The sequence below is a fragment of the Clarias gariepinus genome, chromosome 15, assembly GCF_024256425.1.
Source record: "Clarias gariepinus isolate MV-2021 ecotype Netherlands chromosome 15, CGAR_prim_01v2, whole genome shotgun sequence".
In the NCBI taxonomy this organism is placed as follows: Eukaryota; Metazoa; Chordata; class Actinopteri; order Siluriformes; family Clariidae; genus Clarias; species Clarias gariepinus.
In genome coordinates, this window is record NC_071114.1 from 14,701,325 (window position 1) to 14,719,266 (window position 17,942).

The 17,942-nt window shown below is 37.7% G+C and overlaps 1 protein-coding gene across 3 annotated transcripts in view; it reads left to right on the plus strand.

The window, feature by feature from the left end:
* Positions 1-17,942, plus strand: part of ncanb (neurocan b) — a 123,036-nt gene that overhangs the window by 73,039 nt on the left and 32,055 nt on the right. For all 3 annotated transcript variants that reach the window (XM_053513934.1, XM_053513935.1, XM_053513936.1), the window contains exon 9: positions 424-540. In XM_053513934.1, coding sequence (XP_053369909.1) covers positions 424-540 — 117 coding nt within the window. The remainder of the gene's footprint in view (positions 1-423; positions 541-17,942) is intronic.

Genomic DNA, 17,942 nt, shown 5'->3' on the forward strand with positions numbered 1-17,942 from the left:
ATGATAAACAGACAATGTTTTATAAACAGATGTAAATACAGATTCATATTTATCGTATATTAAAACAGTATTAAATTACAGAGGAGAACTACTGTATAATACTGCATGTTGTCTTAGTACATTTAGCCACCAAGGTACATCACATACAATATCATTGCATTAACACTTTTGCTGCCTCGATAGCTTACTTTAAACTTATCAAGAAACATAATTTCACACATGCGCCTTGTTATTTAGTCAGTCAGCATTATATTATCAAGAACACAACAAATAAACTGGCTCGTCTTTGCTGAGTGTCTTTAGTTATGGTAAGGGGTGGGCAAGTATTGATCAATTTCTGAAAATACTTCAGCGTTTTGAATTTCTTATTGTCTTGATTATTGTCTTAGTAATGTTAACATTTTCTATGTATTCTCTCTGTAGCTGAGGAGGAGCCTTGCCAGACGAACCCATGTCTACATGGGGGAAGCTGTTTAAGGGAAGGCGAAGGGTACAGTTGCCTGTGCCCTCTGGGATACTACGGAGAGAGCTGTGAGATCGGTGAGTAAACAAATGAGTGCAAAGACCACAGCTCAAGGTTAAGGGTTGAGTGAAGGAAAAATACAGCATGAAGAAAGGTTGATTGACAGGCTTGTTCTGATGTTGCTGCTGGGTACTGCTGATGCTTGTGATTACACAGATGAGAGCTGTAAAGACAATGAAGCAGTGCTACCTTCAGGGGATAATGTAGCATCTACTGTAGTTTATTTTGTCCTTTCTTTGCTCTTGGCACCCTTGTAATTCTCTTGTTATATCAGGAGATTGATTATAACAACAAGGCCAATGTGTGACGAGGTAAGTAAGGACTTAAGTGGTGCGTAACGCTGCAAAAGTTAACACATTTTCATAAACTTTATCCTTCTCATTGAACAACTTCAGCCCCTTTGGCTTAGTGAACATCATAAGCCCCAAAGTGACTACAGTGACATATACAGCAGTTTTGTGTCTCTCTGACTAAGAACAGCTGTGCAGAGCTTAGAAGCGCCGGTGAAATCTCTACACACACATAAGAGCTCTACTCTGAAAGAGCAGGATATAAATTGAGCTTCTATGGTAATCTCCCAGCTGTCATTAGAGAGAACTAGGGCCTGATTCCAATCTAACAGGAGTTATTAGGTCTGATCATATGGTCTTATGTCTCTTATCATTTCATGGATAAACTAATTATAAACCAAATTTACCCCTAGCACCAAGTGCACAATTAAAGATCATATATTTTGATTATAAATATCACTATACGATATCTGTTATGATTACTTCCCATAAAATTGGGCCAGGAATGAAACATAACCCTAAAGTTGGTCGGTAATGATAGAGATTGAATAAAACACTAAAGTGGAAATCTGTACATCCAGTATATGACATTTACTTCTGTCAGTTGGTGTACACTTCATGCTGTTTGATGTTAGGTTTTTTTCTGTCTCGTTCACGCATCGTTATGTACTAAAACGTTTACAAGATGTTTAGAGATATTGCATTTTGATGGAAGATTATGTAAATACAAGACCTGATATTGATGAAGTTTGCACAGTCTTGCTAGAGATATGAATGAGCAAGATAAAACAAAAAGGTCAATTTTTCTATCATATTTAATATGCTCTGGCTAAGAAGCTTCATGAATTAGAATGAGGAAGGGCCACTTTTTTGTATTTTCACACAAATAAAAGAAGAAAGTGTAGAAAAAAATGACTAACCTTGTCATAATGCCGTAACCTGAGACACTTGTTATATCATTTCTTAAATTCTGCAAAGTTTATTTACAGCAAAGCTAGACTATTAACAATCCCATCTGAGGTATACAGAAACATGGCCTATTATTGAAGCGGCTCCATATCAGTGAATGCGTAACATTACAATACAAATTAAGCAAGAAAATCTGTCCACTCTTGATGTGTAATTGTGCATAGGCTTTGAGGTCAGAGGGTAGGCCACTATGTCAAAAGGCACCAAGGCTTCATTATCATGGGTCATGATTATCAATCCCTCAACACAGCAGTTGCACAATCAGGACTTGAATTATGTTAACTAATAAAGGCCGAAGGGACAATCTGTCTATTAAACTGTATGTGTGCCAATAATTACTGGCATCTGCATGCTAACTGCTTCACAATGCAAATTACATTGTAAAAGTCAGGTGCTCATTATTGATATCTAGGGTTCAGACCACATTCTATTCATTCAAGCCTTGTCTTTTGGTACCCCTAGAGATCATTTCAGCTTTTAGCTGTAATTTATTATTGAATGATGGGAGTAATCTACGAAAACTGATCATCCATAACATAAAAAATATTTTTTTAGGTCCCCCTCGTGTCATGGAAACAGGTCTGACTCTTTAAGGCAAGGACTCAACAAGATGTAAGCTTGTATCTGACACTAGGATGTAGTGTAAGAAACAGATCTCTGTAAGTCCTGTAAGTTGCGAGGTAAGGCCCTTATGGATTGGACTTGTTTGCCCAGATTTTTGATTGGATCGAGGTCTTTTAATTTTTAGGTCATGAACTTTTTCCTGCAAACCATTCCTGAACAATTTTTGTAGTGGGAGAGCACATTATGCTGCTGAAATAGGTACGGGAATGCTGTTTTTGCGAATTGTACTTGGTACTTGGTCTGCAACAATGTTTAGGTAAATAAATTCCACATGAATGGCAGGACTAGAGGTTTCCTAGCCGAACATTGTCCAGTGACTCCACTGGCCTGCCTTCTTCCCATAATCCATCCTGGTGCCATCTCTTCCACCAGGTAATCAACACACACCAGGATATAAAAGAAAAATGAGATTGTTCAGTTCAGGCCACCTTCCTGATGTTCCATGTTCTAGTTCTGATGCTCACATTCCCATTGTAGGAGCTTTCAGCAGTGGTCATACTGTAGGGCAGCATGGGCACTCTGACTGGGGTGTGGTTACGCAGACACATACGCAACAAACTGTGAGGACCTGTCTGTTCTAACACCTTTCTACTGTCTCTAAACCAACATCAACATTTTTAGCTCTTCTGGGATTGGACCAGAACAGGCTCCATTCTCCAAAAGCATTATTGAGCACCCATGAGCCTGTCACCAGTTCTCCAGTTATACGTTCATGAAAACATTTTGATAAGTACTAACCCATGCATATCAGGAACCCCCCAAAGGACCTGCTGTTTTGGATACTTTCTGACCCAGTCGTCTAGCCATCACAACTTGGCTCATGTCAGAGTCACTCAGATCCGCATAGTTGCCCATTTTTCCTGTTTCCAACACATTTGTACATACAGTACAGTATATCACACCCCTTGACAGGTGGCACTGTTATTCATTTCAACACTCAAGTTTTTTTTTATTTTTTTTTATTTTAAGGCTTCGCAATGTAAATATATATGACAATATTATTTATTTCTGTTGTAATCTGGAATTATCTCTTCTTGAGTGTTGGTGGAGTTCTTTTATGAACCCTTTTTTGTGTGTAGTATGAATAACTCATGAGGTTAAGTAGGTTAATTACATATTAGCACAGATGATTGACCAAATTTTCTGTGACTTTATACTGTTCATTCTAGTCAATCTATTTCTGAAAGAGGTAGGGGTGAATTCAAATGAGCAAGAGCACCTCTGTAATTTGATCCTACTTGCCTTGCTTTTGTTCTTTCTTCCTTATTTTATCACAGTTAAGAACACAAACTAGACATTCTATTCTCAAAGGATGTCCCTAAGTTTCCCTAAGTTGTGCTCAGCGATTATTTGAGAAGAGGTGTTTAGGATTCCTGCATAATGCATAGGCTACATTACTACCAGGCAGCTGAAATATTTATGAAGTAATCAAAGCATGTCCACAGGGACAGCGCCTGTTTCTCCGGGATCATGCAGTCTGTAAAACAGTAAAATATTCCAGGATGGAAGTGCAGAGCTAATAGGAATATATTGGAATAGGAATCCTTAATGATGTGCTGAAGGTAAAGAATGAGCCATCAAAGTTAACAGCGCCCCTTCCTCTTACTTTATTTGTTACTTTACAGGGGAAGCTACTTTAACCCGCAGTCACTATTTATTGAGCGCAGGTCAACAAATCAGCTTTGTTTGAGAGCAAGCCGAATTAAGTTACCTGAGGCTCAGTGTGGTGTCCTGATGGAAAAAAAAAACCTGAAGAAATCAGTTAAGGCCTATTGGTGCTTAGAGACAGTGGAGAAAGAAATGCAGATGTTGTCCATCAGTTTAACTGTGCCTTCAGGGGAAATGGCAGGTGCTGATGCACAGTTATTATGCAGTGGTCTGGTTCAGGGACAAGCCAAGGAAGGATATTAGATGGCCTTATTCATTTAGTTAACGGCGTTCACCAGTATAGGGAAAGAAGGGGGTGGTTAGGGTGGTTGATAGAAGGTTAGTGGGGTCACCTTCAGCATCTAGAATTCTAGAATTTGTCTTTATTGGCCTTGGTTTATATATAGCGAATTGTAATTCCTTTCAATAGTTATTTTCCTTTTTTATTATGCCATTGGAAAGACATATTTGCATGTAGCATATTCAAATTCAGATTTTGCCTTTTTTTTCCTTTTTAATTACAAAGATATTTGAATCATTGCAATTATGCAAGCATTTTAATGAATCTTAGAAATTTCATTTAACAGTTATCTCCCCTAGGGATCTAAAATGCATCCTCTGTATCCTAGTAAAAACAAATAAATAAATACCTTTTTTTTTAACACTGCACCTGAAAGCCTAGAACACCAAAGCAGAATTTTTCATTGTTAGACTCTGTATGTAGTTGACTGACTACAGGCTGCATGTGATAAAGTGTGTAATAATGTGTATTTAGCTTTTTATATAGTACTAGCTGTACCCTCAACTTCATTCGCGTGAAATACCCCGCAAAAAAGCCAAATCACAAACAGAAATAGGTACTCAAAATCCGTATTTGCAAACTAAGTCAAATAATAATTAGATATAATACAATGAAAAGTCACAAAGCGAATCTGCATTTCAAGACTAGTCAAATGAGAGCAACAAAACTTTCCAAACAGCAATATTATCCAAATCAATTTTTGCAAGCCGAGTCAATTAAGTGAAGTGTTTGTTTGAATGTTGTGTTTATTCCTGGAGTCAAGGCACGTGATTGTATTTAAGTAGATTTCAATTGCTCACTCATAAGCGTGTTTTAAAAGATGTACAACGGCAATCTGTTGAATTTTGAGATTAACTAATGGTTTCGGGTAACTAATGATTTTTTTCATGATTTTTTATTTTGTATCAGTTTTTAGCAAGTTTAAAATACGTCCGGCATCATGGTAATAGGTTTTTTTACCCTTATGGTAGTAAAATAAAAAAAAATGTATAAGAAATAATAATACATAAATATTAGCATATCTTCTCTTCCTGTTGGCCGATTGCCAAGAAACAAAGTCTATATGTTACCTCAAGCTCGACCAAATAGACTTGTGAAATTCACCCCATTAAGATTCGTTCAGTAGTTTTTACATGATCCATGCACAAAAAAAACAGACAAAAATTCCAAAAAAGCATCTTGATGTGTTCTATTTCTCATCTTACATTCCCCCTAAATTATATTTTTTCAAATATCTTCAATGTACAGAAACGCCAACTTTTATTATATAGTTACAGTTTTATGATATGTAAAGATTTACATAGATATATTGGCTTCTGCAGTATAAAAATTGTCTGGACATTTCACAGTACAGTAATTTGTTGGCAGCAGGGTAGAAGGATTTTAAACGAAGCACCAATTGAGCCAGGATACAACTGAGCTGAAGGTTAAAGGTCTTGTTCAAAAATGCAAATTCATGGCAGTTTGTCAGTGGTGAGATTTGAACCCATGACTCTCTCATTTGTAAGGCAAAGAAAGCTTTAACCAGTGAGCCACCATAAGGAGCTTAAATGACTTTTACTGATTCAATGCAATATTTAGTGAAAGGTAATTTAGTGGTAGAAGTTAGAGACATAATACTGTATAAGCATTGGTAGCTCAGTGGTTAGGGTGTTGAGTTACAGACAGCAGATTGTAAGTTGACTTTCTTTATAGCATCAAACAAATGTGTTTTAATATTTTATTGCCAATTCTATTGCCAGTTAATTATTGTAAATGTACTGTAAAATGCATTTCTTACAGTATGATTGTTCCTTTTGTGTATTTTTCCTAGAGACTTATTTTGATGGTATCCTTTATTTTATTTTTTGCTTACTTTTCAATCTCAACATGTCTAATTGTCCTCATCAAATGGTAAATTTTTTTTCTTAAAGCAAAATAGTTCTCATCTCTAATATGTACTCAGTCTATTTACCATCCCGGAACACTGTTCTCTCAATGCATTTTCTCTTTTTTGCTGCAGAACTCTTTTCCTTCTCTTATTGCGGCTCTTCTTCCCCGCCGGCTTGTTGTTATTTTGCACAGAAGTTGAATTGAAATTGCTATATGCAGCACAGATGAGGTGAAAGCAGCCCTATGGCTCTTCGGTCTTTTTCTCTGGCAAAATTCATTTCATTGCCTTCACCAGAGCACGGTACACTTCTTCCACCCCTAACCTCTCAGATCTCACAGGTAAACTCACAAAATCAACTTACAGACAGACAGCAACAAAAAGAAAATACTCCAGTTTTTATACACTTTTAGATGAAGAATTGAAAATAAGCCTATTCCTATTCTGATAACTGCATTTCCTGGGTTCTTTACATAGACACCCTTAATTGCATTGGAATGATGTATGAAGGCTGCTCTATGAATAATTTTGCGCTGTAACCTATGGGCTCAAAATACCTTAGACTGTAAGTGGGGAACATTTCCATCATTAGAGCAGTCTCTGGCCTCTGATTCCAGATTTAGTGCCACTCACACAATTTTAGTCACATTATTAAACGACATGAACATGACTTCTGTCATTTTTTTTTTCAAAGCACTCTGGTGTTCATCACTGAAAATCTGAGCTCTTGCTGACCCCTGATGTTTTTCTGTACATGGGATCAAACTTCAAAGCAAGCTAAAAATTTCCCCTGCTTTATATTCAGAAATAGCTTTAAACAGACATGAGATGAAGTACTTCATGAGCATTCAGACCTAGGGGCAGAGTGGCAGAGCTTTAACCACCTACCAGCATTTTAGGGATGTGAAACAAAACTGAAGAACCCAGAGAAATCCTACATGATGTGTTGAATATGCACAGCTCCACAAAGAGAGTCATCTGAGCTCAGGATCAAAGCATGGAGCCTGCCGCTAGTAGTTGATAACTTTTTCCAATAGACCACTACTGTTTGGTCAGCAGTACAGATTTCAAATGCAGTCAGATAAGGCTGCTAAATTTTTAGGCATTTGGCAGATGCACTTATCCAGCGCGACTTACAAAAGTGCTTTGTAGTTTCCGTCATTGGATAGATCCTTACACTGGGTTACTAGGTTACTTACTAAGTACCATCAGTCAAACATTGTTGGGAAGTTTGTTTTGGTTTTTTGGCAGGGGATTAGCCCAAGTACAGAAAAAGCCAAAAAAGTAATCATTTGAAGATTCGGTTATATGGACATATAAATTTCACCGCCTAGGTGCCAGAACAGAAAAGAGTCTAGATGCATGTCTTTCACAATCCCTGAGAGATGGTGGGACCAGCCGAGCAGTGCTACTGTAGAGGATCGGAGGGAACGTGGTGCAGTGTGAGGTGTTATTAGAGCTGAGAGGTGCTGGGCTGTTTTTAGCTTTGTATGCAAGCACCAGAGTTTTGAATTTTGATGCGAGCAGCTACAGAAAGCCAGTGCAGAGAGAGGAGAAGTGGTGTGGTGTGGGAGAACTTGGTAAGGTTGAAAACGAGACATGCAATTGCAAAGGACTAATAGTGGACAGAGGCAGACCTGCCAGGAGTAACTTGCAGTAGTCCAGCCTTGAAATAACAAGGGACTGAACAAGCACCGGTGTAGCCTGTGATGAAAGAAGTGGACGGATTCTTTGGATGTTGTAAAGAAGAAATCAACAGGAGCGAGTAAGGTTAGCAATGTGTGGAGAAAATGACAGTTGATTGTTCAGTTCAGATTTAGTTACCCCAATATTGCGGGCAGCGGCTAAAGAAGTGATCTGATTGTTGTCCGGGGTCTTGACTGGAGGACCAGAGGGGTCTTGACATTTTATGCAGAAATACTTTCATGAGCTTCCCTAGTGCGATAAGGACAAGTATGTTTGTAGAAACGTTTCTCCTGAAGTGGGGACATGAGCTCTGATGATGTTGGTGTTCCATCATCTTTGGAGAGGCAGCAAAATAGACCATAAATTAACCTAAACTGTGACACACATTCTACATGTAGAGACAAAATGAATTCCCAAAAAGGCCTTATCAACCTTCCAGGTGGGTGTTGCCTTGAAGATGAATCCTGGAAATGAGGATTCCCTTATGTTGACAAACTATGAATCATCTTCATGTTATGAATGAACGGTGCAGGTTTCTGATTGTAAGTGAAGCAAAAAAGCAGAAAGACCTAAAAGAAATAAATAATTCATGCAAATGGATATTATAATGTTCTGAGACTAAGGGAATGCTTTAATTTGCACTTTAAAATAAATATTTAAGCTATTGTATAATTGCTCTTGTTCTGCATTTTTATTTCGCTGGAATCATAATTATATTAGGTAGAAATGAAAAAAAATATTTGACTTTCTTTTATGTCATTATGTTGTTAATAATAAGAAAGGTGGCAGCTTTAGCAATGAAGCTGTACCCCCCTCCAGACTCTCCTCGGTTATCTGCTTGACATTACAGACCCATTAATGTTGCCTGATAGCACATTTTAAGCACGCCTCAAATGAACCAAGTCAGTGATTATTATTCCAGTGTCTGAAGCATGATGTTCTGAGCTGTATTATTCTCCTCACTAAATAACCACAAGAATTATTGCACTGGCTGTTTGCTGTCTATTAAAACCGACTAGATAAATACCCGAGCATTTAGAGGACAAGACCCCTCTGTTTTTTGAATCCCTACCCAGGAATACGCATTATTTAAAACAAGTTTTTAGTAATAAAATTGCTTTCCTGTTTCCTGCTTACGTTCATATTCTTTCTGTTTGTTTTCAGCATCGCCTTCTAAATCACTTTAAATCTCAAACAGCATGCTGGGTTCTTATCAGTCCCTGTACCCCCCTCCCACACAAAGATGCTCATCTCTGTTTCCCCGACTTTTCACACACTCAAACATGCACACGCTGTTAAAGACAGAAATGAAAGTGAGCAAGCTTGACCTCGCCCCATAACACAGAGAACAGAGAGCTTGTCAGATCAGAGACACAACAGTTTGAGATGTTGTGACACGTCTGCTCATTAGGCTCTGCAACACTCCCTGAGTTCCTGTACTAGCCCTGTCAACAGCATCCTGGGTCTGTCTGGCTTAAAACCAGAACCATGGTTGCTCTAGCCTTCTGAGCTGCTCTCTCTCTGAGTGAAGCCAATGATTTCCTGGAAGCTGTCCAGCTTCAGCCTTCTGTATGAAGGGCAACACAACAGCATGACTGCTGGCCCAAGTGTAAGAATTCCTAATTTACAGTCCTGAGGTTGCACTAGTTTTTTATGATGCATTAATGTTTCTGGAAATATTTTGGCCTTTACTTGTTTGCTACTTTAGTTTTTGTACAACAGCAAAAAAGCTTATTTTGGTAACTGATAAACTACCAGATTAGAATTAGATTAACAAGCGGCATATTAATGCATTACACAAAACTTAAATTGTTATGGATTTCAGACACTGTATGAACAATGCTAGAAGTTTTAAAATGCCCAACCACAACCATGGTACCTTAAGTTTCTAACAGGGTTTAGAATTCCTTGTGGAGATTGAGACAGACACAACAGCTTCCCACACACAGCTTATGCCCCTCATGTCACACACCTCTTAGTGTAATAATGTTCTCTATGTTTAATTTTCATTTTCATATTACCGTTAAGATTAAGGATAATCTTAGCTAAGGAATTACTATGATATAGTGTTTGCACAGCATTTAAACTGCATTGTGTCCACTTTAACGGGTACAAATGTCAGAGGTTGAGTGAGTTTTTTATCCTTTTGGCTTCTCAATTTAATATACAGTATCTGCAAATTCGTGTTGTCCAGTATTTTTGTGCCGCTCGTTGTTACAGTATGTACAGTACATGCATACTTTTAGTATGTACAGTACTCGCACTGTGTTGCGCGCAATTTTAATACAATTCTAATACCACTTCATTTATCTAATACCATTGCTGTCCCACCGTATGTAATATATGTCATAACATACGTAACAACACAACAATGTTTTTGAAAACCAAAAATTCCTGCTGCGTTTACGGTTTGCCTGATATAAATAATGGCCTTTAATGCATTGGAAGATTCAGTCTTGTCATATCTGCATTTATGTTCGTTACATGTATTCAATTTAATTCAATTTTATTTGTATAGCGCTTTTAACAATTAACATTGTCACAAAGCAGCTTCATACAATCAAAAGAATTATTATTTAAAAGTTTGTATGAAATGTGAATGTGTATGAATCAACATGATAAGATCGCCCCTGATGAGAAAAACTCCCTGAGATGGGAAGAAACCTTGAGAGGAACTAGACTCAACAGGAAACCCATCCTCATTTGAGTGATAACGGATGTATGGCATTTTGTCAAATGTATGTGATTTTGAACTCTTCCTAGAAGTAACCTAAAGGTCCAAAAAAGGAAAGCATCTAGAAAGGGCTATAAAACCATTTACAAACAATTGGGAGTTCAGCAATATACAGAGAGAAAGATTATTCACTTTATAAGTTTATCAGATTATAAGTTGCCAATTTTCCCAGGGATGGATGTCCTGGTACTGTACTGTACATTCACCCTAAGGGCAGACCATACAATGCTCAGAGAAATACAAAAAAACAAACAAGAGTCGCTAGGAAAAACCACTTCTATCTAAAAACACCAGGAAAGCATGACTGCGATTTGCAAAAAATGCATCTGAACAAACTACAAGGTTTCAATGTCCAGGGGGCAGAAAAAAAGTGTTGTTGTTTGGCCTTAATGCCGACACCATGTTTGTTAAAAACCAAACAAAGCATTTTTGCAAAAACGCCTCATACCCACTGTCAAACATGGCAGTGTAAGGGTAACGATTTCGGCTTGTTTTTGCAGGCACAGGACCTGGGCAACTTACACTCATTGAGTTGACCATGAACTTCTTTGCATACCAGAGTATTCTAAAGGCAAATGTGAGGCCATCTATCTGACAGCTAAAGCTTGGTCGAAATTGGGTCACGCAATAGGACAGTGATCTGATAAACACCAGTAAATCTACATCAGAATGGCTAAAAAAAAAAAAAAAGAATACAGATTTTGGAATGGCCGCGTCAAAGTCCAGACCTCAGCCCAACTGAAATGCAGTGGCAGGACCTTAACAGAGCTGTGCATATCGTACGTGAACGTCCAAAAACCTCATTGAACTAAAGCAATATTGTAAAGAAGAATAGGCCAAAACAATGTTAGAGGCTGATAAAGTCATACAGGAAACCATTACTTTGTTTCTTGTAAAAAGGGGTACTTAGTATTGCCTACATGTTTTCTTTATTTTGGCTTTATATTTGTCAAATAAATAATGGCACAGTAAAAAAAAAAAATATACATATGATATATATATATATATATATAGCAGGCAAATATTAGTAATAATGCATTAGTTTCTTTTCTTTTCAACAGTCATATTGGGTATTTTAACACAAATAACATTAGCATAACTGATACAGTACTCGTGTATCCTTTAGGAAACACCTTTTTTTATTTTTTACGAAGAATTATTTTCTGAATCATAAACAGTTATTTTTTTCCAGATCTGTGCCAAAACCTTGTACTTGTTAAACATATTTGTAGGAAAAAAAATAGAGATGCATATTAAGGGACAGGAAGGTTTTACTGGCATCATGTATGCTTTTTATAGTCAAACCATTCCTCTTTTTTGGCACACTCTACTACATTAACTCTAGGGCACTGTTAGATTAGCACTTACTGTAAGTCTTAAAGTAAATCTAAACAGTCTAGTAACCAGATACCCAAGAGACAAACAGACTAGTCTGCTGTGTACAGTACCTAGGTATGAAACAGACTAAGAACTATAAAAGGTCAGTGGCTAAACAGGTTAGTACCTAAACAGACTAAGATCTAAAGAGACGAGGAGACTGAACAGACTCAGAGACGAACCATTCTAAGATCTAAACAGGTTAGTATTTATACAGACTAAGAACTAAACGTGCAGGAGAGGTTACTTACACACAAGGATAAACACACAAAAGGCTATTTCTCCTAGAGGCTAATCCTGCTAGAAGACACAGAGACAAAGAGACATACTAAATCAGGACAGATGCAAACTTAACTTAAACAGCTCCAGAAACCATATGCCAACTATAACTAAACAAACTAAAACAGAACATAACCAGACAAAACAAATACCCACTTAACAGAACCCATCATAATAATGCTCAACCCAGTTTCCCAGAACAACCAGCAGGTATTTATACCGTAACTAATGAGCACCCGCATCACCTGACCAAGGTGCCTTCTGGGAAACTGAGTCTACCAACAAAAACTACAAAACAAAAACAGTGCCCTCTTGTGGTGAACCCTCACAATAATATGCAATAGAGCTGCACAATTAATCACAAAAAATCTAAATTGTGATGTGGACCTGTGCAATTATTTAAGGACTTTTTGAAAGTTATTTAAGAAAGTTTGTCAATAATTAATGTATTTGTTTATTTTATTAATATAAATAAATATTGGCAAACATCCTCTTCATGAGATTATTTGTGTCATAGTTTGCTGTAAGCCTAGATGCTTTTTTAATTACACCGTGCAGCCCTAATATGAAATAGCAGAAAACAGTAGCAACTATCCCTGATAATCGTATTAAAGGTGAAGTGCACTACTTTAAGTAAACATTCTTGTATTTTTATGTAGCCTTGAGGAATAGTTCTCCAGACCTCCTGAAGGAATTAATTTTTGGTCCACGTTTTTGGCTTTCATATTCAGTCCAGTCCCTGTACCTGACCAGTTTCAAAGCAATGTTTTTTGTTTGCTAAGCCACACTGTGACCTTTAAGTCATTCAAGCATTAAAATTAACAAAAACTAGTGCAGATGTAATGAATTACCATTTATGAAAGTGGTTTTAAACTTCTCGCAGGAAAAATAAACTTATACTGACTTGTCTATTCATCTTTAAAAGTTCAGTTTTCATAGTCTACTTTATTTTTCTTGTTGTAAACCATTCTGTGTTGCGCTTTCATTTCTGTTTCTTCCGCACAGCCTTGTTTATACACAGTAAACTATCATGCTGATTGGCTCTGCTGAGTAATGCATAAAACCACGCCCACCTCGAGGAAAAAAGATGTAGATTACTACTATGTTTATTATTCTCCGCCATTTAATGATGCCTGAACTAGTGAGAAAAAGGTACAGATGATGACAGATGATCAGGCTGTTGATTAGTATACTGGTGATGCTGAATGCTGAGTGATTGCAACAGACGAGAGGGGAAATGAGTTTGCTGCTGTGATTGTTACCTAGTACTGTTATTTAATCTACACATTTTCATTTAATTTAAAATGAAGAAATGAGGGGGTGGCTCAAGATTTGTACAGTACTGTCCTGGTAATCTCTATAAGTAACTGTAAGTAAAACAAATATGTATGATTCAAGCGAATCAGTCCGTGAATATGATAGTATCTGTCAGTTTTTACAAACCATTGTAATATTATGGATTGCAATTGCATCATTTTAGTTGGTTTTAATCACCCACTTCAGGACTGTCTTCTGGGTGAATTTCCCTACTGGAATTTCCCAGATTTTAAATAGTCAAGTCTCGAAAAATGCTAACATGTTGATAAGAATCCTTAGTGCTCCATGTTACCTCAGCCAGAGCTTAAAGGTGTCATTAAAAAGGAAATAAACTCAGGACGAGCTTGAGGCAGGAGTGTTTGTGGAGAATCAATTTGTTTATGATTGTTTTTGTCATTACTCTGAAGCAATATTTGTCCTAAGTGCCTTGTTTACAGAGCAACACTAATTGCATAGATACATTTACAAAGAATTTGTTCTGAGCAAGACTCAACATGAATCTCTCACACATAGGTCCCTCCCTCTGACAGTGCCGATCCTGGCTACAATTCACAGCCAATTTTATTGAAAAACCTATTCTCAGCTTGCCAAGGCAATTACACTGAAGGCAATCAGCATCAACGGGACACACAGGCCATCCAGAAAGACACAAATTTGTCCTTCAAATGCAAAATAATAAATAGAACATAAATAGAAATACCGTGTCAGGATTCAGAACATTCCCAGAACATCAATCTTGACAAATCATTCTGACCAGTGTGGAATTATCAGTATGTTTACAGCACTCTGTATGGGTCTATGTGAGTGCACGGTATAATGTTTGTGCAGTTTCACAAATGCATTAGGAGCTCTGAAAATCCAAAATCAAAAGGTTTAAGCTGGTAAGCTACCAGAACAGGTTCAAATGTCATTTATAAAACATTTGAAATAGAATATAAATTCTCGTATAAAAAAAAAACATCTTTTACAGTTTTTTTTTTAAACAGGTTCTTTTGTTCTGAAAAGACTTTTTGTGCACGCCAATTCAGCATTAAATCAAAGATGGTTGACACTGTTGCCCGTGTTATAAGAAGGACAAGAAGAGCTGCTCTTTGATAGCTTTTAATAATGGCACGAGAGAGGTAACAGCCAGAAAGACTGCAGACAGCCACCGCATAGCAAGTGAGCTCTGCCTGCCTCTGTCAGGAGCGTTTACATTTTTAATCATCAGTGTTTGAACCCACAGCACTGGATGATAGAACGTAATCCGAAGGTGCTTTCTGTGTTCTTTTAAAGAAGGTCTTTTGGTCATTATATTGATCTTTTTCTTCTCGCTCAGATTTTCAGTGCTTTATTAGATCCCACCGAGTACACACCAAGCCCAGAAGAAATTGTGCATAGAGCCATGTCAGTAAGGTTGTTGATTGCATTTGAGGTCTCATTTATTAGAGATGGGGGCTGTTTACATTTTATATGGCTGCTCGTTTACAAATGCCTTGGCAGCCAGTGAAATTGAAAGGATAAATCTGAAGAGCGTGAAATGAAAGACCCAACTTCAGACCCTAGGACCTGCATGAGGCAGTGAGAAATGTGTCTCTGCCTAGAAAGTTGGAAAGCTCTGGCCCTTTGGGATGTAATTCAATGGCCAAGGCTGTTTTCGCATATTTCTATTGTGCAGTGCCTTACAGATGTTTTAGGCCAAATCACTGGAATGATTTGTCTGGAGCTGTTGCTACTTGCAGGTGATGTATAGGACACTTGTTTTTCAGAAGTGCGTCTCGCTCTGTATGGGACCATGCATGTCTTACTCAGCTCCAATCCACCCCCCCCCCCAACCATCCACCCACCCAGCTTTTGAACAGCTTGTGGTGATGTTGGAGTGAGGCAAAAATGAGGGGCTGTGCATCCTCAGCAGATTACATTAATTGCTTTGTCAGAAACTCAGTTAAACAGAAAATTATCTATTTAACTGAGTTTTAGTTAAATAGATGATTTTATTCAAACTAAAAAGTCAACGGTCACGTTACAGTAATTTCATATCCTTGTGGCAAAATTAAGACTACTCTTTCAGAATATTTTTTAACATGAGAAAGTAACTGGCAAGGTTTTAAAGGTCAGGGGCAATAAGTAGGCCTTACTGAGAAGGAAAAACGATGCACATATCATAGACTGAATGTTAGAAAAACAGAAATGTTGCATGAAATTAAATATTACAGCAAGTAGTTTATTGAAAACAAGTTAATATGATTGAGGAGTCAAGGATAGAAACTGTCCTTTTGCTGACTGGTACTTGACGGAAATCTCTAGTATTATTTGCCGGATGGCAGTAATGTGAAGAGGTCTGGGCTGGAGAGCACAGGGTCACTGATGATACTGCGCTTCTTCCTCTTACAGCATTTCTTCTAGACGTTGGAGCTGAGTGGGGGCAGTGACCCAATGATGTGATGGGCTGATTTCATTACCCTCTGCAGGGCTTTGCAGTCTGATATGGTGTAGCTGCCATACCAAACCATGAAACTGTCAGTGATTCAGATTGCTACAGTGGCTCTGGTGAAATGTAAGGGCTTTGGAGGATAGCTTTGGAGAAGATGATGCATGCAATTGCCTCAATTGCTACTTAAAAGGAAGTGATTATAAGCTAGCATAGGTCGAGCTATTTCCACAATACATGTCAATAAACTAATAGACAGCAGACTGCATTTCGTCAAAAACTAACATCATTTGTTTGTTTCTGTCACCTTTCTTGGAGATGTTGTTGCACCAGGCACCCGACAGGTTGTCTTGTTCCTACAAGCTAATTCATCCTGATGGATGTCATCCACATAGCAGTAATGTCATCAGCAACATGGTGACAGTGCTGGTGCTTTTCATGACCATGTACTCTTGATAAAGAAGTGGGTAAAGATGAGCTTCATGAATTCTGAAGGAGGATAGATGGAGAACAGGTTTTGCTTCCCATCTTTTCCGATAAATCTTGTCTTCGGCATTATGAGTGCCTATGTGAAATCAGTCTTATTTGTGACTATAGTAAGTTATACTAAAGTTTCATAGTATCATAGTTGGCGGGGAAAGTGTTTGTAGTGTTTGTTGTCTTTGTGTACAGCAGAACTTTCTGACTAACTTATTTTATTTCGCCCCTCACTCATTCCAAAGGGCTACGTATGTGGCCTCACGTTGATGCGGCATGTGAGTTCGGCGGTGCCATACTCTTCGAGGGACTTTAAAGCACGGGCGGACTATTAATAAGCAATAGTCAGTCAAATACCCTCCCTGTTCGGTATTTAGAGAGTGAATCACAGAAGAAATTGACAAAGTAGATCGGATAAAGATTAAGGTTTGTTTTAAAATGACTCCTTCTAGAAACTTGTCAAGTCACCTTATTGTCGAGTCACGTAATTAAACATTCAGATAATTGTTCACAATGCTAATAATTTGCTTTTGAGCAAATTGATGAAAATTGACTGTTTTTGTGAAATCTTTTTATTTTACTTAGAACTGATGTCTGAAGATGACAAACATTGGTGTAGTACCGTTTTTTCTAGGAAGCAAATAAGACACAGTGATCCACACAGGTACTTTAATATTGATTTTGCAGCTGCCTATGGTTGCAAAATGCTCTGTAGGTTCCTGTCAGTGTGGTACTCTGGATCAGAATGTTATTCAAATTAAACATCTTAGTTTGTATTGCTGTATTTCTAAAATCTCAAATACATTCAAAATAACAATGATGTAGAGAAAGTTTTTGTGACTTTGTTTTCTGTATTTTAAGATGATGTCTTTAAGATTCTGAAAAGTAAGTGTCCAGGTGGCAGGAAAACATGTTTTACCTGAATACCATGTTTCCGAAGACGTGTACCATATTATGATAATGAGTATATTATTATAATGGCTGATGGGGAGTGATTATGATGGGTGATGTGGAGAATGTGTTTTGTGATGTGAAGAGGGAATGGAAAATGCCCTTTCTTCTTCTTTCATTTTTTATATACATGTACTGTAGATTGCCTGTGTAATCCCTCCTCCATGATCCATGGATTGTCTGTCTAGACATGCTACACCTGCACTGCATGAAATCAGCTGGCTCTTTGACTCTGAGCTATCTCCTGCTGCTGCAGTGTCTCATTATGGAAAAGTGCTGCTTTTATCCTTGCTTATTCCTCTTAACTGTAAAAAGTTCATTGAACAGGCTTTTTGGCTTTCGTTGTCCAGGTAAAAAGAGAAAGAGACGATCCAGAGGGTTTTCACCTTTGGCTTTACCTCACAACCCATGAGATACACTTTCAGATGTTAGTTCACTAATGGCTCTCATACACCAGCTGTGCTGTAATTGATTTTTCCCTCCAGTC